This window comes from Canis lupus, chromosome 28 (assembly GCF_048164855.1).
Source record: "Canis lupus baileyi chromosome 28, mCanLup2.hap1, whole genome shotgun sequence".
NCBI lineage: Eukaryota > Metazoa > Chordata > Mammalia > Carnivora > Canidae > Canis > Canis lupus.
In genome coordinates this window covers 21,699,573-21,725,782 of record NC_132865.1, presented here as the reverse complement: position 1 = coordinate 21,725,782, position 26,210 = coordinate 21,699,573, and the positions used below count along the sequence as shown (strand labels likewise).

Below are 26,210 nucleotides of genomic sequence, written 5' to 3'. Positions count from 1 at the left end.
TTTTTAGGCTCTTGAGGCTTATTGCCAAACAGCTACCCAAAAATTTACTTCCTGTAAGCAATCTGAGATCTCCTTTTGATCTACCTATGTTTTCTCTTTGTGTTTTATTCTTTTACATTTTAACTCTTTAATTGACCGATTTCTGCATACAAGTTGAATAATCCATCCCTTCACTATTAATTTGCTTGGTTCCATTTAACACATACAAGAGTTTTCTAGAAGTTGGGCTGTGCCTGAGTGATTTTTTTTTTTTAAGATTTTATTTATTTATTCATGACAGACACTCAGAGGCAGAGACAAGGCAGAGGGAGAAGTAGACTCCTCGCAGGCAGCCCGATGTTGGACTTGATCTCAGGACCACGGTATCATGACCTGAGCCCAAAGCAGATGCTCAACCACTGAGCCACCCAGGCATCCCTGAGCCATCTGATCTTTTCTCCCAATGGTTATCCAATGCCAATGCAGGCTAACAGTAGGCTAACACAAATCTTCATATAATCGTAGAATTATAAACCATTTACTATTTGTTTGAGCTGGATGCTATTACTTTTTGTTAAAACCTTCCAGTTATTTTTGCCTATTTATCCTTTCAAATGGACTTTAGGAACGATTTTACAAAATTGTTAGAACATGTTACAAAAAAGAAAAGAAAAGGAAGAAATCTTTTATGCAAATCTTTCTTTAGATCTCTCAAAGTTTTATTCATATGTGTCTTGCAAATACTTCTTACATAGGTCATTCCTTATTTTTCCTCTTAAAATTTTTTTTTGTCTTGGTGTTATGGTTACTGCTGCTACTTTAAAATTATTAAAATTTTTGAAAAAAATAAAATTTTTGCATGTCTTGCTATAATAGGTTACTGATTTTTAAAATTCTATAATCCTTCACTTTTCTGAAATATATTATAAATTCTCAGCCTACTCTAGTAGATTCCCTTCTATTTTCTATGTATATCAAATTTTTTGCAAAGAACAATCATTTCCATCGCTCTCATTTCATTAATTATAGCTCATGTTATGCCTCAGACTCCTAGAATAATGCTGAATAATAGTGCTGGCAGAGGGCATTCTCATTTTTTTTTTCCTTTTGTGATGACAGTGTGCCTCTTTTATTTTACTGCTAAGTACAAGGCTGGCTGTCAGTGTAAGGTGACATACTATCTTTTATTATGTTAAACAGATATATATATATACTTTGACTCCTACACCTTTCTGGTGAAACTCAGAATTAAGGAAGTCCTTGAATATATTTTTATATTTCTATTTCTTACTTCAGATAAAAGAAAGATGACAATCTTGTAAGATGGTTAAATTGGAAGAACACTTAAAGTTCTTCATTAGTAATAATAAGAAAATACGGACATTGTTTCTTTTCAGTCATCACTTGCAACATAGTTAAATCCAATATTCATTTACTATGTCTAATAATCATTTGTTACCCGAAAACTGTCTTCTGCTCTCTAAACTGAGGGTTTTGCTGTTACTTTTGTCCACTAAGGAAATGGACAAGGCCAAACAACTTACCTTAAAACATAGGAAGGCAAAGTCAACTTGAGTGTCTTCCATGCGGAAGGAAGTAGAAATTGTTCTTCTATTCTAAGACTCTAAGATAGCAAGAATTCAGTCTAATTCACTTAACAGTCTGCATGCAGAAGGCAATATTTTGGATGTTATGAAGGATGCTACTGGCAGTTTAAAAAATGTGATCCTCTGGATGCTGGTTGGTTCAGTGGTTGAGCATCTGCCTTCAGCTCAAGTCTTGATTTCAGAGTCCAGGCATCAAGTCCCGCATCAGGCTCCCCACAAGGAGCCTGCTTCTCCCTCTGCCTATGTCTCTGCCTCTCTCTGTGTGTCTCTCATGAATAAATAAAATCTTTAAAAAATAAAAAGTGATCCTCTATGTTTGCTAAATCTGTAAGAGGAAAATAAGTATACAAAAGCCTCCGTGTAGAGCAGAAAACAAATGGCATATTTGTGTATGGGTATGTTTATGTTTGGAATGTAATAGTAATACGTACACACATTTCCATATAGCTGCTCTTGGCTTGTGAAAGGGACTGAAAACAGAAAACAGTTCAAGATCTTGAAGTGTCCTACTCTTTTGGCAGCAGAGAACCAGAGCTTTCAGCACCCGCCACAATAGTTAGATAATGGGCATGAAAGTTTCTTCCTATTTATGGAGAATAAGGCACTTTCTAGATGAATTATATTTTTCAACTCAAATCAACTTCTGAATTAGTTTAAGTCTTTACACTTTTGGAAACATAAGCATTAGGTTACTACTGAACGGATCACTTGTAATCAAAGCTACTAAAGTATTGGCATGGTTGATGCTTTGAAGACAGACTTTTTTTCCTAGCTAAAATTAAATTTCTAAACAACAAATATTAAAATAATTAACAAATATTAAAATAATTAGTTTATTAGATGACAACCTAAGGTTTGGAGTAACAAAATATTACTACGAATTTAAACACTAAATTAAACTAAGGGGAAAACTAATCTTTTTTTCTTTATAAATAAGAAAAATCATTACAGCTTCTTTCCTTTAAACCATGGCACTATTTAGAGATTGTTTCCAGATCCTTTCCATGGACTTCGACTCACCAAACGCAGACTGGCCTCTACTGAGACCAGAACCTTCTATCCCAAGACATTTTTCTTTTCTTTTCTTTTCTTTTCTTTTCTTTTCTTTTCTTTTCTTTTCTTTTCTTTTCTTTTCTTTTCTTTTCTCTCTCTCTCTCTCTCTCTCTTTCTTTCTTTCTTTCTTTCTTTCTTTCTTTCTTTCTTTCTTTCTTTCCTTCCTTCCTCCCTCCCTCCCTCCCTCCCTCCCTCCCTCCCTCCCTCCCTCCCTTCCTTCCTTCCTTCCTTCCTTCCTTCCTTCCTTCCTTCCTTCCTTCTTTCTGATTTTATTTATTTATTCATGAGAGACATAGAGAGGCAGAGACATAGGCAGAGGGAAAAGTGGGCTCCCTGTAGGGAGCCTGATACAGGACTCAATCTCTGGACCTCAAGACTATGACCTGAGATGGAGGCAGATGCTTAACCACTGAGCAAACCAGGTGTCCCCCAAGATTTTTCTTAGTAGAAAAGGTGAAAACAAGGGGCCACCAGGAGCAGGTGCTTAAAAATCACATCTGGGACAGAAGTCTATGTAGCAAAGGTCCAAAAAAGGACTGAAATATTCATAAATCCTGACACCAAGGTATCGTCTGGTCTGTCCCAACTGTGTAACACACTAGAAGGAGGAGAATATTCCAATGTAACTTCACACTCATCCAGATGAATGTGGTGTGCACAACACCTGCACACAGAGAAGGGTGGGGAGTGTTCCTGCTGCTTCCCAACCTTGATCCCCGCAGTGGGGAGTGTGGGGTGAGAGCCTCTGAGGCTCTTGCAGAACACCAGGTCAATAATACCAGTGAGTAAAGCAACCATAATGCCAGTAAAATTGATGGGGAACAGAGACTAGCTGAGGACAAAACAGAAGCTGACACCCCACCCTGCAACTCCCTCTCACCCCAAGCAAAACTACATCAAAATGATAGTACTTAACAGCAGACAGAGAGAGAAAATTCAACATAAGCTTACATTTTGTTTGTATTTAGACTTATATCCACCTTGATGAAATACTTTCCTTAACTGTGGAAAAGTCTAGCAGGAGAACCGACCAATGGCAAGTTAAAACTGAAACGTTATCAGACACGAAAGGCCTTTCCTTTCCTCTGTTTGCAGGTTGCCTTTCAATAAAAATCCAACAGAAAGAACTCTTTCTCCATTCACTCAGAAAGCATCATGCTTTACTAAAGAAGCTGAGGGGGGAAAAAAAACACACCTCTAGTTCCATACTGTCATTCATAAAAAATGACTTCCATATAAGCATCATCGTATTGCATGTGGAGACCTTTTGGTAAAATGATACGCAGGACGTTATTCAGACTTAGAAATAGGAAAGCCAGAAGTACACTATGGAACTAAAGTCTAAACCCTTCTCTGGTGGGGGAAGATATCATTTCCTTTGATAATTATGTCTCCCTGTCACTCATGTTTCTTAACATGTCAAAGATTTTTAACGGTACAAAAAACCCAAAATTTCTCCTTTGTTCCCTGTCCACCCCTCCCCCGAATGTCAACACAACTAATTTGTGATTGCTTTTATTTACAAATGTTATGAAATGAAGTGACAAATAAGACTTAAAACTAAAAATGATTAACTCTTTAATTTTTAAAATACAATTAAAATATTTCTAAATTACTTTAAAATGATACTCTAACTTTCCTAAATAATATCCTAATAACTATTTTAAGCATATACTTTGATAATACAGGAACTGTTACTGAAAGCCTCTCACATAGTGTGTTTCATTATTTAGAATCTCTTACAAGCCAAAACTGTGAATTAACCAAATTATACACAGGGGTGGCTGGCAAAAAGTTAACATTTTAAAAGAAAATGAGGCCAACAACTGGAGTTCAGAAATCACACTTCAAGCTAACCAACAGATCACTAATCTCCTTGAAATTACTTGTATCAGAGATCTTAAAAAGCTAAAAACATGTAATTTAAATATATTAAAATATCCATGTCCCCTACCGCAGCACATTGCTCATTAGAGTGTGAAATCCAGCGTTACCACACCATTTCTGCCTGATGAGATAATTTTGGTTTTCTTGGGAATATAATGCCAATACATTTATTTTTCCCAGGAAATAATTTTGCTTTTTATTTTGAAAGAAACTAATATTTGCAATGACCAGTTCCAGGCCTGTTGAATTACAAAAATATAAAATGAAAGACTGCAATAAGTATAAGAACCAGTTTATTTTTAAAATATTGTTCAAATCTAGAGCAAGTAAACAATTTTCAAAGACAGAGGCTAAGTGGACCTTTCATTTATACTTTTGCTGACGCCCTCATATTATTCTCGAGTAAAATAACTTAAAACCAACTTTTTTAAGGTTATAAGCCTAAATAATGTTTCTACTATTGATTTTTATACTTGGTTTATTCCTTTCTCTGTTTTACATAAGTCAGAGTCCTTGTTCCAAGAACAGAATCAGATATTTTAGTGACTGCATAGACCCCCTACCTCTTCATTTTCTTTTTGTTTCAATCTCGGCTTATGGAAAAACTACATCCCCTACCACCTTAAAAGTAGAACTTTCAAATAGGTATTTTTCATGTATTTGCCTGATCACTATTTTAGACCCTCTCTGTATATAGTTCACTGTGAATGATGTCGGTAAACAAAAATCCAGCTATATATTATATCAACACCAAGTTTGGAAGCTTTTTGGTCTATATTATACCGAATTATTACTTTGCCTAACTTCTCACTTTCACCACATAGTTTTGGCACTGCATAGACAAGCTTTGGCATTTATAAGAACGTAGAATTTAAAAGCAATAGCAAATTACTGCTAATTTCTTCTTGATGGGCGCTATTAACACCTATTAACACCAATAAGAGTAACAAGGTTATACTCTAGACAAAATATCAGCCCATTCCGTATCATTAGAAACAAATGGAAACTTGGGGGAGGAATTTTAACATACTAGTAAAATATGGAATTCTTTGTGCCCTTCTCTTATGAAGTGAATCACAACCATAAATCAGAAACAGCTTTTGAAAATAAGAATGATTATTAAGCTCTTCTAAAGGCAACTCTGAACTTGTCACTCACTTGGAATATTTCTACCTCAAAAAAAAGTAATGCCTTACATATAATTTCCTTAAGAAAAGCAAACACTTTAAAATGCAAAAAAAAAAAAATGTATTTTACTCTAAGTGTAAAAATAAATATTTCACTAAGGAATGGGGAAAAAAATGAAGCACATTTAAATAATTTTATTGCACTGGAAGTTGCCAATTCGCCTATGAGTAGTTTCATTGCAGATGAAAAGAAATCAAAATACAGGACAGATGTTGAACAAACCGCATTTAAGTTCTGTCACACACTGGCATTTTTCAAATGATTTTGGCTCATCTATTAAATAAGGTGTGTTTTGCTTGATTTTGAAAAGGGAAACATCAGGAAATATTTAAAGGCCAATTGCTGCCAATTAACTTTGATCAGTAAAAGTTCTATTTGAATCTTTCAGATTCTTCTCCTGTCTGAAATAACATACATTTATAAAATCTACCAAAACAACAACTTGATGATTAATGCCTGTTGGCAGCCCTACCACAAGCTTGCTTAACAGCAGGATTTAAATAAACAACTGTCTCTATTAAGAAGAAAGTGAAATGTAGTTATAGTCATGTTTTCTCATAATGGAGATATGAGAAACAATAGTCTTTATTCTTAAGAATGCTGCTAATCGAGATCATCATGTTTGACAGTGCCCATAACACAATTAACCATCTTACAAAAGTTTCCCCCCAAACCATAACAGGCAAATGAAATCATCAGCAGTTTGACCTAAGAAAACCTGGCAGCCCAAAGAGCGGAGGCTGGACTAAAATGTTATACAATTGGGGCAATCAGAAACAAAAGCATGTGACCCAGTAGGATAAAAGTCTGACACAGCATATGCCAGTATCACAACTTCTGGAGGATTCTGAAGGTAATCCATCTCAACAGTAATTATGTAGCTGATGAATCTGTAGCTTCTGATACCAGCACAGTTTAATATTTAAGATTCCTGACATCAAATTTTAATCCTTACCAAGGGTCATGTGGAATCTAACCTTGAAACATAGGAGTCAAAATAAAGCAAAATCAGAAATACCAGGAAGGCAAACATCACCATATAATTAATTTATCTTATTCTAGTTATATAGTCACAAAATAATATCTGTTATTTCAAAAGGCCATTCATCAATTTGCAGACATGTAACATGAAGTGTGTATATAAAATAATCAGAACTTACTTCTAAGTCATTGAAAAACAGATGTGTGTCTGCCAAGTTGAAAATCATTTCTTCCATTCTCAGTCCAAGGGAAACTGATGTAGGTGGATCCTAAAAGAAGAATTTTTCAGGTCAAGAACATATATATTTCAGGTTAATGGAATATATTGTCACAATAAGAGGGGGTCAGTGCCAGGAAGGGGTGAGAGCAAGAGATTCATTGGGAGGTTTGGGCTTCAGCTGCTTTTGGTGTAAGTGACGCATTGTGTGAGCAGACATTAGGGACTTATTTAACAAGTGACCCAAATGTTGTTCGTACTTTGCATAAGGAAGAAATGGTGTGCTGCTTAAAATATTACAAAAATATAAAATCTAGGGTTATTGAGACATAGAAAGTAGAGGAAATTTAGTTTCACACGTCTGTTTCAGGAGCAAGAAACTCAGTGACTGGAGAAGACATTGTGTTGTGCCACAACCCATTAAGAGTATCTGAAAGCATTGCCACAAATACCAGAAAATAGATACAATATAGATTAATTTCAGAGGAGTAATAAATACTAATTCTACATCAGATGACAACTATCATTATTTCTTATTTATTCAGACTGCCTGCCAATTTTGAGCATGCTCATAGTAGGAAGTGGTACCCTTTCTGACCACCTGGCACCATGCCCAGCACAGGGAGCTGATCCTGACATTCATGCGACACTCTCCAGTCCTCAAACAGCCAGTACCATACACAAAGGGAAGTACCAGCATTCTGAAATGTACAGGGGCTTCCATCAAAAACTTCAAGCCTTGGACACTCGTGATGAGCAGTCTGTCTCATACAACCCCGTATCCCAATGACATCTACTGGCACTGAGAAGAACTCGGGCTATGCAAATATTTGCAGTGTTCATGGGGTTACTGTATTTGTAACGTATCGAATCCGGGAAACCACATGGCTCATGGTGAAGACCTGCATAATTAGGAAAGAAAAAATGTCCATCAAGGATACAAAGATGGAATGTGAGTTTTTACTGGGAAGGTTTTACTGGCATTCTAACAATATTGGCTTTTACAAGCACGACATTTTAAATATTTTCAGACAATAATTTCTGAAATACTACTTTGTTATTACAGCAAGCCTTTGGACTAAGTATAGAATCTACCGATATCATCATTAACTGGGGAAATTATAACTAGAGAAATTATGCCTTCACATATTGGTGTACACTGTGTGCATCTCTACTGTCTGACGTAAACTTTGTATGTTTTGTGCATTGTCTTCTGAGCGTGCTATCTTCATTCCAGAGCTCAAGACTTGCCTGTGTCCTGACCTTCTACTCTCCTTGTATCTGGAATCTATTAAGCCGTTGAGTAGTTACCTCAAGTATCATCTCCTCACGGATTTTGGGAAATAGCAGGAAGCAATGGCAGAAAAGCTCTTACCTTTGCTCTCCTACTTTGGTGTCCTTACCTCCCTGATCCTCAGTTTGCTCATCTAATAAATCAGATGACTGACTGAAAAACACTTTGTTCTTATGTAGAATTAAAAAAAAATTCTTGTCTCTTAATTTGGCACCATCATATCTGTCCATACACCTTGGAGAGAGCAGGGACCTGGGATGTTGGGATGGGGGTAGAGACTGCCTCAATGGCTGCCTGCCACGTGCCAATCAGCTGGCCGGGGGAGGAGCCACCACCTCTCTGGCCGCCCACCCTGCTAGCACCATCCCCATCCCACCAGCACTCCAATGGTCTACCTGTCAGGAGCCCCAGAGGGGGGGCAGCGGATGGTTTGGGAAAATAGGGCAGGATGGCATTGCTGGCCTGAATTCCAGTCTTGCCTAGCTGATTGATACTGGGAAGGAGGCAGAGAACAGTGCTGCCAAAAGTCAGGGGTTAGGGTGGGCAAAGGGGCAAAGCAAACTCCCCAGGGTTTATATCAAGACAGAGAGGAAAAGACAGACAGACCAACTGAGTGTTCAAGAGCACGGTGGGGAAGGACAAATAAAATCACCTCCCTCAGATTTCCTGTTTGATGAGTTCTATTCCTCAGGATTCTTTAAATTGTCCCTGTTTAAGGCCACCTAAAATCTGTGAGAGCTTGTGGTTGTAGAAGAATTGAAAATAGTTCACAAATAAAGAAAAACTTTCACCGAATCTTAGTTTTATAGGAAATTAATTGCTCACTCACTTGGATTCTAAAACAGTAAAGTGTGCTGGAAAAAGCAAATGCTCAAATAGACCCTAGAGCAGAAATAACCAGTCAGAGAAGTTCAAACAGCTGTTTCTAAAACAAAACACCTGACTAAGGTGTTTACTCCCTCCAGCTCGGGCCAATAAAAATACACTGACTTGTCTCATAACTATGTCAATGAATCTTTTTATGTGGCAAAGTGGAAGAGACTCACCACATTTATTTAATTGCCAATTCTGGAATTTATGTGCCATGGTATCATTACTTTTGAAAAAAGTATGATTTCTCCTTTGATAGGGTTGCTTATTTATATCACCATCAAAAGAATTACTCCATTGTTTGTTAATATATAGCATACTTTAGCTTTACTTCATAAATTACAGTAATGACTTGCTAGTCGGAATACTAATAAATTTTAAAGGCTTGTTCAATCTTGTGGTCAAATACAACACAGATGTTGGTCTTATTTACCTTTTAATGTTTTTCTCCTTTGTTGTTAGCTGTCCTTCAAGTTTTTATACCTGCTGCTCCACAGTATTGTTATGAAACATTTACTACAGTAAAAGAATGGTCTGACAGTTGACTGGAAAGAGAGAATTTTAGAATAGGAAAGGGCTCAAGATGACAACACTGTTTCTCAAACATTTTAAAACCACAAGCCATAGTAAAAAATACATTTTACATGATGTTCTAGTATTCTCTCTCTCCTTCTTCCTCCTCCCTCCCTCCCCTCCCCCCCTTCTCACACAAAAAGAGCTGAAATGTTTAATTTGTCAAAACAAGACATTACCCACTGTGTGGAGTGCACGTTGATAGTTTTCCATGTCATGGCCCACTAATGCATCATGATCTATATAGTGTGAAAAGAAGAACCCTATGGTACACCCACTTGTGCTTTTAGAGACAGGGAAACAGAGTCGCATCAGTGTTGTGATTTGCTCCTGGTACAGGGCTGGCAGGGTACACAGCTGCCTCACCCAAAGTGGCTGACCTAAGAGGAAACTAGCAGAAGAGCAAATAGATAACCCCGTTCATAATTTGCTTACACTGGAGTTCTCACATTGAGGTTAAATTTATTTTATAAAAATCCTTTAATACTTTCAGATTTTTCAAATATGTCTGATACAAGTCAAATGTGACAAAAGCTAACATTGAACAGTTAATAAATTAGTCATAGCTTGATGGCTTATTTTGGCATATTTAAAGGAAGAAAAAACCCACATTTTTTTAGACCAAAACTGAGACATTAAAATCACCACGTCTTTGGCTTAATCTTACTTTTCTTGTGCTTTGCAATAACAAATTCCAGAGCAGCAGTTATAAAATGGTTGCTTTTATAAAACCATTTTTTGTTATATCACTTTTGAAAAATTATTTAGAACTTTGCCTCCACTTCAAAGAAACATGTCATGTAAGTAAACCTTGTTGCCAAATGTTTCCATTTTTTTTTCCTGAACTTGACCCTCTGTGGCACTTGTCACTGTCGTTCAATATCTTCTTGACATTTCTCCTTTCTGATGCCTATAACATCATCAGTATTTGGGGGGTATCCTTGTAGAATCTGAGTATCCATCATCTATCCCTTAAATGATATGGGTCCCTGGGACTGTTTTATCCATTCCTTACTGTAAGACAGACCCCAACACACTCATGGCTTCAGCCATCACCCTGCTCCCTTCTACTAAAATCTTAGATCTCAACTGTAGGCCCATATATCAATTACCTATAGGTCATTTCTAGCTGGATGTCCCATATAGCATGTGCTGCAAGTTGGATTCATCATAGTTCTCCAGGAAACCTACTATTTTCTTCTCTAGGAGAATGGCAACCTACCAGCTCCAGACCTTGGCATTCTTTTAAAGAGCCTCTCTGTACATCACATCAAATCAATATGACATCTTGCCACTTGGATCTGGAATTCATGTCTTCTTTATATTCACCATCCTCTCCCCAATCCCGCTCCCCGCTGCCAATCATATGCCTCCTCTGTGGATATCTGCCACAGTCTCCTTCCCTAGGCTCCATGCCCAGGCCCTCACTATGACAATGTCATTCTCTCATCGCTTTTAGAAAATATCCAAACACTTCAACAAGTACAAAAGGCCCATAAGTATCTGACTCTTGCTTACCTCCCTAACATGTGGCCAATTTATAGTTTTTCAAAGAGTGGTTTTTTTTATGATGAAATCTTTTCTTAAAGCCATAACAAGGCAGAGGCCTTATATAAAAGAGGAGGGGCTCTTAGATGTCCATCAACAGATGAATGGATAAAGAAGATGTGATACACACACATATACGTGCAGTGGAATATTATTCAGCCATCAAAAGGAGGAAAGCTTGCCATTTGCAATGACGTGGATGGAACTAGAGGGTATTATGCTAAGTGAAGTAAGTCATTCAGAGAAAGAAAAAGCAATATGATTTAACTCATATGTGGAATTTAAGAAACAAAACAGACGAACATAGAGGAGGAGAAAAACAATATAAGATGAAAACAGAGGGAGACAAATGATAAAAGACTCTTAACTATAGGAAACAAACTCAGAGTTGTGGAGGGGTGAGGGTGAGGGATGGGATAACTGAGTGCTGGGCATTAAGGAGGGCACATGAGGTGATGAGCACTGGGTGTTATTTTCAACAGATGAATCACTAAAGTCTACCTCTGAAACTAATAATACACTAAATGTTAACTAAATTGAATTTAAGTTTAAAAAAAGAGGAGGGGCTCTGATGGACATTCCCACCAAGGACCTTAAAAAAAAATTAGGGCAAATGACAAGTCTCCATTGGTTACCCACATTAGTATAGTGAGGTCATCGCCCCTTTGATCATTTAAGAGTCTCATCCCTAGCTTTTCCCACCCTGGCCCACTGGCCACTGGGTACCATAGCTGTGTGTGTTCTTGTCTAAGCAGAGCAAAGCCATAACCCTACATCCTTATCTCTAGATGTTTGGGACCTAGCACAATATGCCTGGCACAGAGCTTTCCCAAAGTTTGGTAGAATAGTAAATGAATGAAAAGCAATAGAGAGTATTTTAAATAATTCCAATGAAAAAAATATTAAATTTGATCTTTAGTTAGTTGTTAGCATTCAGACTTTGTGAAAAAATTCCTAGTTACCCAGCTTAGGAAAAGAAAAACAAAAACCCAGACATTTGAGTCCTAAAATGATTCTATCTAAATAATATAGTATTAAACATATGAGGAATGCCTGATTAATTTGTACTTGATGAAAGAGCAGCCAATTCTTAGAACAGCTGCTTATAAAGCCTTACTTATCTTCCTCATGAAATAGATAAGATTAGCATAAGATCAGCATGCAATTATTTATTTTTTAAATTCACTAGTGGTATGCATTACAACATTCTGCAAAATATATTCTTATATGCTGCTCTGCAATGAGTTCCCTCATTGAATAGAGTGAAGAGCCTCAAAAAGAGAAAATAGTCAAATGTTTTATCATTTTTCTTGTTTAATGAAGAAATGGGGTCAATTTACTATAGCTCTTATGCCCAGGACATTTACTAGAGACCTTCTTTTCAAGCTGTTCCTTACCACAGCAAAACAAACAGCATCCAAAACCCCCCACCAACAGAGAGAAGTGAAATTTAAATCTGTTCCTAAATTATTTTGATAGGATATTAAATTGCAAATGTCTGCATAAAGTCATGAAAATAAAGTGAAGGAACTTGTTGCAATGTGAGGCTACCCCAGGCTATTGCATGTTAAGTCAAAGACAATTATGTCTATTGAGGAGAAAGCAACATTTAGCTGAAAAATTAAATAACAATGAAATCTGCTGAGTATGGACCCAGGCCTAAAACAACTGTTTTGCTTTCATCCTTTATCAAGTGATCTTTAATTATCCCACTGCCTCAAGATCTTTTTCTCCTGTTTCTAGGACACAGAATGCCCAAAGAAACTCAAATAATTATCATCCAATGCTGAAATCACTAGCATCATCCCTGGCTTATTGTTATTTGTTTTTCTGTTTCATGATTTTTTTTTCAGCTTAATCACCATGGTTATATGAGATGTTCACATAATGAAAATGCTTTTAAAAGAGAAAAAAATAAATTCTAGACAAATTCGTACATAGAAATGCTGAAATGCCATTAAATTCAGCCTCTAGAGAGATTTATGTCTGTTAGTCTTGAATTCACATGTTGAAAATCTATGATCTGTTTTGAACAAAGGAAAGGAGTGTCTGTAAATGCATGTGGGTATTGGACTATCAGAAGATTAGGATATGACCTCGTCACCTTGTTCTCATAGATGAGCTACGGCATTTGATAAATTATCAGGGTCATTAAATATGGAATCCATAGCAATTCAGAAATTTGATGTTACTGAGACTCAGCCACCAGATGAAGATACTGTTGCCCCTGAAAGTCTGTTCCATTTGCTTCTACACATCAGTAGAGGAATTCTCTTAGGAGGACTAGTATTGGAACTGCATTGTACACAGTGCTTACAATGTAGCCATTCAGTTCATCTCTTGACTGAACTAGGTCTAATACTAACTAGGTCTAATACCAGGCATTCTCAGGGCCACTCTTTCACTACATGGCACAGAAATTCAAGGAGTTTCTTTTATTGTTTGTTTTATTTTTTAAAAGATTTTATTTATTTATTCATGAGAGACACAGCAAAGCAGAGACACAGGCAGAGGAAGATGCTGGTTTCCTGCAGGGAGCCCAATGCAGGACTCGATTCCAAGAACCGAGGATCATGACTTGAGCCAAAGGCAGATGCTCAAGCATTGAGCCACCCAGGTACCTCAAGGAGTTTCCTTTAAAGTAATTTTGCTCATAATCTGTGGGCAAAAACCTCTTATACAAGGGCAGAAGATCATCAGAAATGCACACTCTCATAATGCTCATACCACCGGCTTTGCAGCCACAGAGTTTAGACCGGGATTTTAAACTTTGCCATGGACTAGCTGTGTAGTGGTCAAGTTCAGTTACTTCCCCTTTGAGCCTCACGTCCCTCATCAGTAAAACGGGAATAAAACCAGGTATGTTAAAGGTTAAATTTGGTAATTTATTTAAAATTCTGAACACAGTGCCTGGCAAGCAGGAAGCTGCTGGTGGTGCTATTGCTACTACTGGTAGTGGTGGTGTTATTTCTACTATTACTGCCACTACTACATCAATAGCTGTGTGGAGTCCACACATGGGACTCCATGTTCCACTACAAAAAGATGCATTAACATTCTGCATTCAAATTGGATGCGGAGTTCAGGCTATTTAATGAGAAGAGTAACCATAAATTCCCCATGCCAGTATTTTTGAGATGACCACGTTTTTGTTTTTTAAAGATGTTATTTATTTATTCATAAGGGACAGAGAGAGAGAGGGGTGGGGGGCAGAGATACAGGAAGAGGGAGAAGCAGGTTCCCTGCAAGAAGCCTGATGTGGGACTTGATCCCAGGTCCCGGGATCACACCCTGAGTCCAAGGCAGATGCTCAACACTGAGCCACCCAGGCGTCCCGAGATGACCATGTTTTTAAGAGCTAAACTTCATTTCACTGTTCCTACTCTCAGGAAGGCCTGCCATTTATTCTCACAAAAATAGCAACCGAGCTGTTTGGTACAAAGCTGGTTCTTATCACTAGGAGAGATGACCCAACACTGGGAAACCAGCAAAATATGTTTCATACACTGAAGATCTCTAGGAGTTGAGTAGGAGGTAGTCAGATAGGACTGATAGGATTCAGATAGGATCAAGGCACTGCACCAATTTAGTTGAAATTTATAGATGTTCTTAAAACACACACACACACACACACACACACACACACACAATCACGTGCATAGCCAAGCAGTGTTATCTTGAGTTAGTCATAAATCCTGTTAGATTATACCATTAATCATTAAAAGATCAGACTTTGTGAATAGGCAGGTAAGCCTAGCCCAAATCCATTGTTTACAGCCAATTAGCAGATGACTTGGGAGATTACATCTTGGCAAAATCTTGACCCTGCCCAAGTTTATCATGGCTGTAGTGATTTGGCAATAGTCAGTAATTACTGGGGTACATTACAAATTTAGTACCTTCAATGTATACAGTCCCTGAAAATTTTCAATGCTCACAAAATGATGCACTGACTCCAGCATTTCAGGAGTAACAGAGTATCTTAGTTCTTGTTTATGGAAGGATTAAAGGATAAATGGTGGAAGCACTTTAAGAATATCAACATAATATATTATTTTTAGCTACCACAGTAAGAAAGAAAAGTAGGGTCTTCTAGTATCAGGTTTTTCACAAAATAGCAACTCTTGATTGAATCATCTGACTGATTCCTGGGGAAAGGTATTCCATTCCTCAGCTCCATGATGTGGACATTCTTTTCCTAATGTAAATTGGTCATTTACTTCCAAGTCAAGATTACATTGTATACACATTATACATAAACCTCTGTTAAATATTATTCTTATACTGAGATTTGCAAGGAAACCACCTGCAGAGAAAAAGCTTAAAGCTAAACTCAAGCCTTAAGGAGAACAGTTGGATTTACCTTTAAAATTAGCTGCCAAGCATCAAGCACATCTATAGATTTAACCACATTAGTAAACTGGCTTGAAACTAGGTCTGATAAACTAAAATTCACCATGGTACTGAAAAGATAATAAAGAAATGTGGCACCTGCCAGGTTACTCAGCAGGAGCCACTGAGATTACCTCTCTGTTCACTAGAAGTGACCAGGAAGCCTTAATAAAGCATCTTCAGAAATACTGGAGAGCTATTCAAGAAGAGATATTTGGGAAAATCTCAAGTAAGGAAGTGGTTTAGATTCACTTCAAAACTTTGCCTCACCAAAAAGAATTATGGCTTAGATATTTGCAACAAGAATTGTCAATCATTTTATTTCTGACAGTATATATGTGTATACTTGCAGAATTAATGGATTTATAGTTTAACTTCCTGCCCCCCCAATACATAACTCTTGAGTTTCTTCCTTCCTAATCAACTATCTTTGAGCCAAGAAGAAAGGATATATAGGATAAGTAAGAACTGTCTAACCAAATTACTAAAGGAGAGTGTCTAACCAGAATCCTGAAGTTTTAAAAATGACAGCAACCAGACATCATGTTCTTCTTATTGGAAGGATATATCCATCTATGAAGTCTTCACTGCCCCCCCGCCCCAAAATCAAGCCTCAATCTAATTAAGCTTCTGGATCTAGCTCCAGGAAATACAGAGGACAGGAAATACATGACAAAGGAACGCAATGGGGATGTAATGAAGAAAATTTATTACAATGAATTTCATTGTACAATGACTCTTAATTCTCCATGAAGAGTTGCAGGAATTGTACAGGACCAATGGCCTGGTTACTTCAACAGAAGTACACAGGTAAGAAAACCAAAAAGGGTTGAGTGAGAATCTATAGATTAAAAGACACTTGAGAGACACACAGTAAACTGTTAAAAATTGTAAAACCATTGGAGAAAATCACCTTACAAACTAGTAACAAGGGATAGAAAACTATCTCAACACAGTAAAGACCATATAGGAGAGCCCATAGGTAACAGTACAGTCAAAGATGAAAGCCTGAATACTTTTCCTTTATGATCAGGAATAAGACAAGAGTGCCCCACTTTTGCCATTTCTACTTCATATAGTACTAGAAATCCTAGCCAAAGCAATTAGGTAAAAAAAAAAAAAAAAAAAAAAAAAAAAGAGAATTAAAAGGCAGTCAAATAGGAAAAGAAATACAATTATCTGTTAGCAGATGACATGATCTTATATGTAGAAAACTCTAGATTCCACACATATACATAAAAACCTATTAGAATAAATAAATTCAGTACAGTTAAAGTATATAAACTCAACATGCAAAAATCAGTTTCATTTTTATATACTAACAATGAACAATCCAGAAAAGAAATTAAGAAAATAATTTAATTTACAATAGCACCAAAAGAATAAAACTTAGAAATAGACATAACCAAGTATGCAAAAAACTTGTACACTGAAAACTATCAAAATGTTGCTGAAATCAAAGAGGACACAAATAAATGGAAAGACATCCAATGGGAAGACTTAATATAAAGATGTTAATAGTACCCAGAGTGGTTTATAGATTTCATGCAATGTCTATCAAATTCTCAATGGCACTTTTTACAGAAATGGAAAAATCCATCATAAATTCAAATGGAATCTCAAAGGACTCTAAATAGACAAAGCAATCTTGGAAAAGAACACAGGTGGGTCTCATACTTCTGGCTTCAAAGATTATTATAAAGCTACAGTAATCAAAATAGGGTGGTACTGATATAAAGAAAGAGATATAGACGAATGGAATATAAGAAGGTCCAGAAATAAACTCTTATTCATATGGTCAAATGATTTTCAGCAGGGGTACCAAGACCATTTAATGCAGAAATGATTCTGCATTCAATGCAGAATGTTGTCTTTTCAACAAATTGTGCTGGGAAAACTGGATATCCAAATGTAAAAGAACAAAGTTGGTTCCTTACCTTATGCCATATATAAAAATTAGCTCAAAATGGATCAAAGACCTAAATTTAAGGGTGAAAGTATAATACTTTTGTAGAAAAAGCTTTATGATACTGGATTTGGCAGTAACTTCTTAGATATTATAAGCATCAACAATAACAGAAAAGACAGATAAATTAGACCATATCTGAAAACTTCTATGCATCAAAGAGTAAAAAGTCAACCCACGGGATGGGAGAAAATATTTACAACTCACATATCTGCTAAGAGGCTAATATCCAGGATGTATAAAGAACTCCTATAATTCAACAACAAAAAACCAATTTGTTAAATAAATGGGCAAAAGACTTGAATAGATATTCTTCCAAAGAACAAGCAAAAGAAAAGATGCTCAATATTACTAATCATTAGGGAAACATGAATCAAAATTACAATAAGATACCACTTCACACTCATTAGGATGGCTACTACCAAACAAGGGGAGGGGGAGCACAGAAAATAATGAGTGTTGATGAGCATATGGAGAAAATGGAATATTAATACACTGTTAGTGAGAACATAAAATGGTACAGCTGCTATGAAAAGTAGTATGGCGGTTTCTCAAAAATTTAGGCATAGAATTACTGTGTGATCCAGCAATTCTAGTTCTGGGTATATACCCAAAATAATTGAAAGCAGGGTCTCAAAGGTATTTGCATTTTAAAACCTTTAATTGAAATATAGTTGACATATTAGTTTCAGGTGTACAAAAAATAAAGCAAAATAAGAAAAAGGTGTCTGTACACCCATACATACGGTAGCCTAATTCGCAACAGCTAAAATGTAGAAGCAACCCAAGAAGTGCCCAATGACGGGTGAATAACCTAAAATGTGATATACCCATATAAATGGCATATTATTATTCAGTCTTAAAAAGGAAGGACATTTTGACACATGCATATGACATGAATGAACCTTGAAGACATTATGCTAAGCGAAATAAGTCATTCACAAAAAGATGGATACTGTATGGTTTTACTTGTATGCGGTATTTAGTGCTGTCAAAATCATAGAGACAGTATGAGTTATTTAATGTATAGACTTTCAGTAAGTTATGGAAACTGGTTTGTACAACAATATGAATGTATTTACTACTACTGAACTACACACTTAAAAATGACTAAGGGGGTGCCTGGGTGGTTCAATCAGTTAAGCACTGGACTCTTGGTTTTGGCTCGGTCATGATCTCAGGGTTTGTGAGATTAAGGCCCTCATTGGGCTTTGTGCTCAACAGGAAGTCTGCTGGAGATGCTCTCCCTCTCACTCTGCTTCTCCCTCTCTTTCTTTCTCTAAAATACATAAATAAATCTTTTAAAAATGTTTTAAAAAATGACTAAGAAGGTAGAGCTTACATTATATGTATTTTATCATTATTTAACTTAAAAATTAATAAGAATTGGAGAAATATAACTTGATTACACATTTTATAACATTAAGAAATTACTGCTAATTTGCTAGATGGCTAAAGTGCTGGATACCATCTACTATTTCTATTCTAAAAACATTCCTTTAATGGAGTCTTAAATACATATTGAAATATACACAAATTAAGTAACATATCTGGGATCAGCTTTCAAAAATAATCATAGGACTGAGCAGGGGAGGGATGTGGTGAGGTTACAGATACAATAAGATTAACTAGGATTTGACGACTGTTAGTTTAAAGAGGTTACAATGAATTTCATTATACTATCCCACCTACTTTTGTGTATGTTTAGAAGTTAGCATAAGAAAATTTTTTTTAATATAGAAAAAACATTCGCCAAGGTAAGATTGGCTGTCTTTTGTTGATGAAACTATGGATATTTATTTTGAAAATTTAAAGTAAACTCAAACCATACTTTTAAAACGTCAAAGACAAAATTTTTTTAAAGGCAAAACTGCAAAAGCCTTACAGAGTTCCTCAGCACACACCGATTATTGAAAAGAAGGTGCTAGGCCTTGCTTGGTAATCCTTACCCAGGCTTAAGTAAGCTTTAGAATATACACAAGAATCTATGTCAGACACTGCTTTGCCTGTATTAACTCCACTAATTTTTATCACATGGGATGTTCTTTTCCAGAAAACCAGAGGAACTCCTACATTTATAATTGAAGCCACAGGACCTCCGTCTCATACACGGAGGAATAGTGGTGTCACATTGCAACGCTGATCGGCTGCAAAGAAGAATTCCCAGTGTAATTTAAGAATAGCAGTAACCCTAGAAGCATCTCATTTAGAGCCTCTGGCATTTATGTTTTGGTTGTACAGCTCCTGCAGATCCTTATTTTTTTTTTTTCTTTCTCATCCACAATACTAGTGTTATCATCTAACATCCTATTATTGGCTATTTCTTACTAGTGAAGTGATCATAGCTACTGGAGCACACTTGTCACGAATAACACACGGAGACTTGTTTCTTTTGTAATATTGTCATTCCTTTGGACATTTTGTGGTTTCACTCTTTGTGGATTTCTAGTGGCATTAGTTCAGAACGGTTTTGCCCCAGTGAGAGATTACTGTTGGAGAGTCACTCCTTCTCTCCCAACAGCCCCCTTTATTAATTTATAAGCTCTGTGAAGGCACAAATTATGGCTGGCACTACTAGACCATACAAATACATACTATATTACAGATATATACTATATATATATTTGTTATATATATGTGCTATATGCATATACTATGTAATATTTATACAGTATACTATATACACAAATAAATACTATAGCTATGTATTCGTTTAGTAAGTTATGAAAGACTGACTTTCTGAATGACTCAGTAGTGTCAGGCCAGGAAACAAATGGTGTCTCAAGTAAGAGAAGGGTGGGTAGCCAGGTATGTATCTTGGGTACTGCAGCCCGTATAACATAGGAGGTTGTGTGTGTGCAACTTGAGAAGGGTGCCATTTGGTAGTACAATTTTCTGAATTATTTCATGGATGTTTTCAGTGATCATTACCCATAACTAAACTATTGCCAGAAGGGTAAGTTACTGAGGGCCTTCTGTTATGACAAATTCTTTTGATAGAGTCTTAAATTTGGGGTAGTCCTAGCATGGAGACCACACGGTATTAGCAGAATACTCTAGCCAATAGGGCTCCGTGGTCAATTCCTCCATGTGCCTGATGATGGGGAGCAGTGGGTAATTTCTTACACAACTTTTGCTTTATTCCAGTGACCAGGTTGAAGCTCATGCTTCTCAGATTGTTTATGTCGAGAAATATTATAGTTACAATTGTATTGCTAATTCCATTATTTGTACATATTTGTTTTCTTTTTTAAGATTATTTGAAGGAGAGAGCACATGTGTGTGTGAGCACAGGGAGGGGTAGAGGTAGACAGTGAGAGTGTCAAGTAGACTTGCTGCCGAGCATAGAGCCCGATCTCACAGCCTTGAGATCATGACCTAAGCCAAAACCATGACTTACTCAACTGACTGAGCCACCCAGGCGCCTCTGTACATGATATTTGATCTTAACTATCTTTTAAGTAAATGCTACAGAAAATATTTGGAGGGTAATACACACTCATCCTCAATTCTCACTCCCTTGCTTCACATGGCAATTTAATCTATTTTTAATGCCAAACATGAACCACTCCCACACCCTCTACCACACACACACACAGAATTGAATCTGACTTAAAATGATTTTCTCAACCCATGTTCATTTACTTTCTTATAAATTCTACTTCTCAGAATGTCTCAGAGTATCCATAGTCCTTTAAGCCTCAAGATAGAAAGTTTAAAGAAAACCTGTTTATCTCTTCTTGGGGTTTTAGAATAGGATCTAGAATGTTTCTGAGTATAAAAATAGAATACTTCCTTCTTTCCCTAGAAGTCTTAAAACGAGTCATTCATCTAACTATAAAAATATCTTCCTTTTATTTAGGTATTAAAAGATACATCCCTAGATTTTTAGTTTTGATTTAAAAATGTCACAAATATCAAATGTTACATCAGATCATGTACAGTCCAAAGAGAATAACCATATCATTTCAGTTTTACTATAAGAACAATTAAAAATAGTACCAAATGTTAATAAGGAATTTTTCTTTATTGCTTAGATATAGCAATAAAACATTAAGAGAAAAAATTGTTCCTATTTAAAAAAAGTTTTTTAAAGTATGCTCTACACCCAGCATGGGGCTTGAATTCATGACCCTGAGATCAAGAGTCACATGCCCCCCAAATTGTTCCTATTTTTAATGTAACTCTGGTTCCTACTGACATACCCTGGGACATTTGCCTTTTTATTTCTTTTCTTTTAGTATCTTATTTTTCTTAACTGAAAAGCAAAAAATTACTGGTAAAATAAACTAAGCAAACACAAAAGGTAATGGAATGTTCATCGAATTTAAATTCTTTGAGATCCTAAGGAAATTTTTTTTTAAGATTTTATTTATTTATTCATGACAGACACACAGAGAGAGGGGGGCAGGGCAGAGACACAGGCAGAGGGAGAAGCAGGCTCCATGCAGGGAGCCCGATGTGGGACTCCATCCTGGGTCCCCAGGATCACGCCCTGGGCTGAAGGTGGCGCTAAACCACTGAGTCACCTGGGCTGCCCCCCAAGGAGATATTTTAATACCTAAGTCATTGGTCCAATTTTTTAAAGATTTATCTTCCTTATTTCCTTCCTCCCTCCCTCCATCCCTCCCTTGCTTCTTCTTTCAGGTGGTGGGGAGGGACAGAGTGGGAAGGAGACAGAAAGAGAATCTCCAGGCAACTCCACAGAGTTCAAAACCCAACATGGGTTTGATCTAAGGACCTTGAGATCACTAGCTGAGCCGAAACCAAGAATCTGATGCTTAACTGACTGAGCCACCCAGGCACCCCTATTGTTCCAATTTTAGATAGCTATGGCATTTTTAATTAGTAATTTAGTTCTACAAAGTACCTATGGTGTTGGGGATTTATTTTTCTGAAAGTAAAAAAAAAAAAAAAAAAGTTAATATTACTTTTAAATTTTTATCTATTCTACTTTCAATTTATAAGCACATTTTAAATATATGCCTAATGTCTTTTGCATCTCTCTTTTTTGAATGTGTATCCCTTACATCTATGAGACCACATCTACACAGACTCCTAGCAATGCTATTCTTCTTTGGATCAAAAAATAGAAATATGTTTTAAAGATTGCTGTTTAAAGAATTAACCTTAGGCTAGAAAGAGTTACTAGAAGATGGTTCAACCATTTCAAAAGTTCAACTAGTTCTTCAGGATATGGTACTTAGATTTTGAATTTGTAGAACAAAGGATACGGTTCCTAAATTATATCTGCACTGATCCTATGTGGGCAGCTAAGCCTCCCTTGGCAAGCAATTACTCTGTTGTAGTGGCCCAGTGAGGTGTGATGCTAACATTGTAGACAGGTTTATGAGGATTTGTTGGTCAATGTGAAAATCTTGTAAAGTATGCTCAAACTGACAACAAATCTTTGGGCAGCATCCACCAAATGAAAGCAAAAATATGTTTTGGGCTCTTTCAATAAGTCCTTATTTAGAATGCTAACATTACAGCCACAAACAAGGCCTGGATGTCATTTAAAATAAATTCTCATTCAGGATCTTTTGTTTTGGTGGGGGAAAAGAAGCTGAAAAACAGGAATGGGCACTCTGAGTACAGGAGGGGCCTATTTTTAAGGCCCCATGCTGGCTGCTCACAAGGGAAGGATTAAAGATAAGATTAGGAAAATTAGCTTCCTTATCTGAGAGAAGAAAAAAATTATGCAAAAATGTTGTTTCTTTTTAAAAATATCACTGAAAGTGTTATGTAAGCGATCTATATAACCTGGGAGACCCAAAGTCTCCACTGTTTGCTTTCCACCTGTCTACAGTCATCAATACCATCAATGGAATATTAACTTTTTGCAATTTTAGAAACTCCTATCACTGAACAGCTGGCCTAAATTGCCAAGTTTTAGGAGTTGGGTGTAGTTCTAATGCCAGCTAAGAAATAATCTGGATCACCATGAGAGAGTGTATACACGTGAAAAATAAACCACGGTTGAACTACTGATTGAATGATTAAAAAGAACAAAACAAAACCAAACCCAAACTTGTGGTGGGGCTAATCAGGTCATTTTTACTGATTAGATATGTGACACCCAACCACTTTAATTTTCTCCTTAAGAGACTCCCTTTCAACATCATGAAAATAATACCCACGTGGAAAATAAGAAAAAGAGCTTCACCATTCCAAAGATTAATTTTGATTGTGGAGAAAGCCCAACGAATCCCAACCTGAGACAACTGCCAAGAAGTGGTACAAAGTGGGAGGGAAGAAGAATAAAACCAGAGAAGAACTGGCCAAATTGGCCTCGACACATGGGGACCCACGCGGTGCCAACGAAAGCCTAAACAGCTAATCCAATCAAAAGACCTATCTAAATTTCATTTGTAACCACTCTCCTATCTCTCTCTTTCCTAGTGTTACAGCCATTTCCTTAGGCCTTTATTACTTCCTACCAGGAGAACTGTGATGATCTATTCTGCTATCGGGCTTATCTTCCCAATTGTACAATTCCATCACGCTCCTCCACTATCGTTCATGGCATCCCCACACCTACAGCACAAAATCTTGACACTCAACGCTCCCTCCAGCCCTTCTTTGAGGGCAACGAACCAATCACAAGACTAGATTCTGTTCCTAGTGTTGTCGGTTAATAGACGTGCTTCCTGGAGCTGTTCATTTAATTTTTCTGAGACACATTTCTCCACTGGGATAAAAAAAAGGTTAGAAATCAGTTGTATAATAAATGTGAGACAGGTGTGTAAACTATAAAAGCTCAACAAAGGTACAATATTTTCATTACCATTTCAATAAATTCTCTGCTACTCATCCTCGGCCACTCTGACCCTCTAAATACATTTTATAGATCTCCAGCCACTTTGCCTATCCTTCCCCTACATGGTTATGCTCTGCCTCTACCTCTCCCTCTCTGCTACCTGCACCAACAAAATACTGCCTTTCCCACTGCCCACTCCTTTCTCTGAATCCCTGGGGAAGCAAAAGCTCTTATTTATGGAGTGCCTCTAAGTATGTTTCTATAGGGTTTACATTGTTCTCCCAGTAATGCTGGGATTCCTTTCATCTTATAGATGGAAAGGTTGAAATAGAGCAAGTGAGACTCAGATATGAGGTGCCTTCCTGAGGCCACAGAACAAGGAAGGTCCAATGCCAGCGGTGGCAGGCCAGCCTTGTGGCTGGAAAGCTGTGATTTGTGTTCATTCACTGCATTCCCTTTCACAGGTCTGAAGAAAATAAGGCCATATTCAAGGAGGAGGCAGGAATATACATTTTACTTGCTGTCAGGGGTAAAGGGCTGGCAGTCAGAAAGAGAACAACTGGAAAGATAAGGACAAAAAAATGAATGAAGGAGGATCTTTCAGCTGGACAGCCCTCTGATAGTCAAAAACACTGTCTTTTTGAAACAAAAAATGAAAAAAAAAGGCTTTTTGTTTTGAGAGTTTAGATTCTTTGTCATCCCATGGTTTCTAAAAGTTGGACCTGGAACCATAAATTATTTCATCATTTTGCACTTGGTATTGATATACAAAGAAGAAAATAAAATCAGGAGACCGTGCTCTGGGATTGAACATCTGTCACATAGCCTTTGGGCACCACTCTGCTGCGGTGGAAAGTGTGCTTTGGGTTTCACTCATTATTAATCAAATAGTTCTTCACTGAGAACTGTGGTGGCTACTGCCACCTGTCCACCAAAACTCTCTCTGTTTCTTCCTGGGCACACAGACAGGCTACATATACTTCCCACCTCCTTTGCACTGGGCTATGTGAACAGAAGAAGTATGTGCCCCTTCTAAGCCAGGTCTGTATAGTCTCCCATTCATGCTCCCCTGCTTTTTCACCCTGTGGGGTAGAAAGCTCATGACAATGATCACAGAAGCTTCAGAAGCTATATGGTGTGATGGTACAACCATGATCTGCACTACCAATCCTTGCCTAAACCAAGCAAACTGGAAGATCCACTTGAGGCCACTAAAAATGATAAATTTCTATTGTCATGACATATTGGGCCTATTTGTTACAGCCACTGCACCTACCCTAGCAAATTCATGTGCTGGCTTATGCTTCACTGGGGACCCAGATACAGACATACAATACCTTCACTAAGTTTACAATCTAGTTGGCCACAGTGTGCGTGCTACTGAATTTTCCTGATGTCCTGAAAGACAGAAGCAAATGAATCACCACAAAGGTGAGAGCATGATCTAGAGTAGAGCTAGGCAAACTTTTTCTCTAAAGGGACAGACAATAAAGATTTTAGGTTTTGCAGTCCATAAAAGTCTCTGACACATCTTCTTTTTCATAACCCTTTAAAAATTTAAACAACATTCTTAGCTTGAAACCCTACAAAAACAAACCATGGACCAGATTTAGCCTATGGAATATGGTCTGTCAATTACTGGCCTAGACACTTGGTCTGGATTTTTAAAATCTAACAGAAGAAAAATATTTCATGACATACAAAAATTACATGAAATTCAAATTTAGGAATTATAAGTAAGGATTTATTGGAATAGAGATCCATTTATTTGTCTGTCTACTGTCTGTGGCTGCTTTTGCACTGCTAAGGCAGAAATGAGCAGTTATGAAGGCATATGGTCCACAAAGCCTTCATTTTTGGTAAAGGGTCAGCTAATAAATATTTCCCAATCTCTG

At 37.0% G+C, this 26,210-nt stretch overlaps 1 protein-coding gene across 16 annotated transcripts in view; it reads right to left on the bottom strand.

Moving 5' to 3' along the window:
- EYA1 (EYA transcriptional coactivator and phosphatase 1) overlaps window positions 1-26,210 on the bottom strand; it is a 419,640-nt gene that overhangs the window by 47,118 nt on the left and 346,312 nt on the right. For all 16 annotated transcript variants that reach the window (XM_072804290.1, XM_072804291.1, XM_072804292.1 and 13 more), the window contains one exon: window positions 6,875-6,964. In XM_072804290.1, the coding sequence (XP_072660391.1) occupies window positions 6,875-6,964 (90 nt within the window). The remainder of the gene's footprint in view (window positions 1-6,874; window positions 6,965-26,210) is intronic.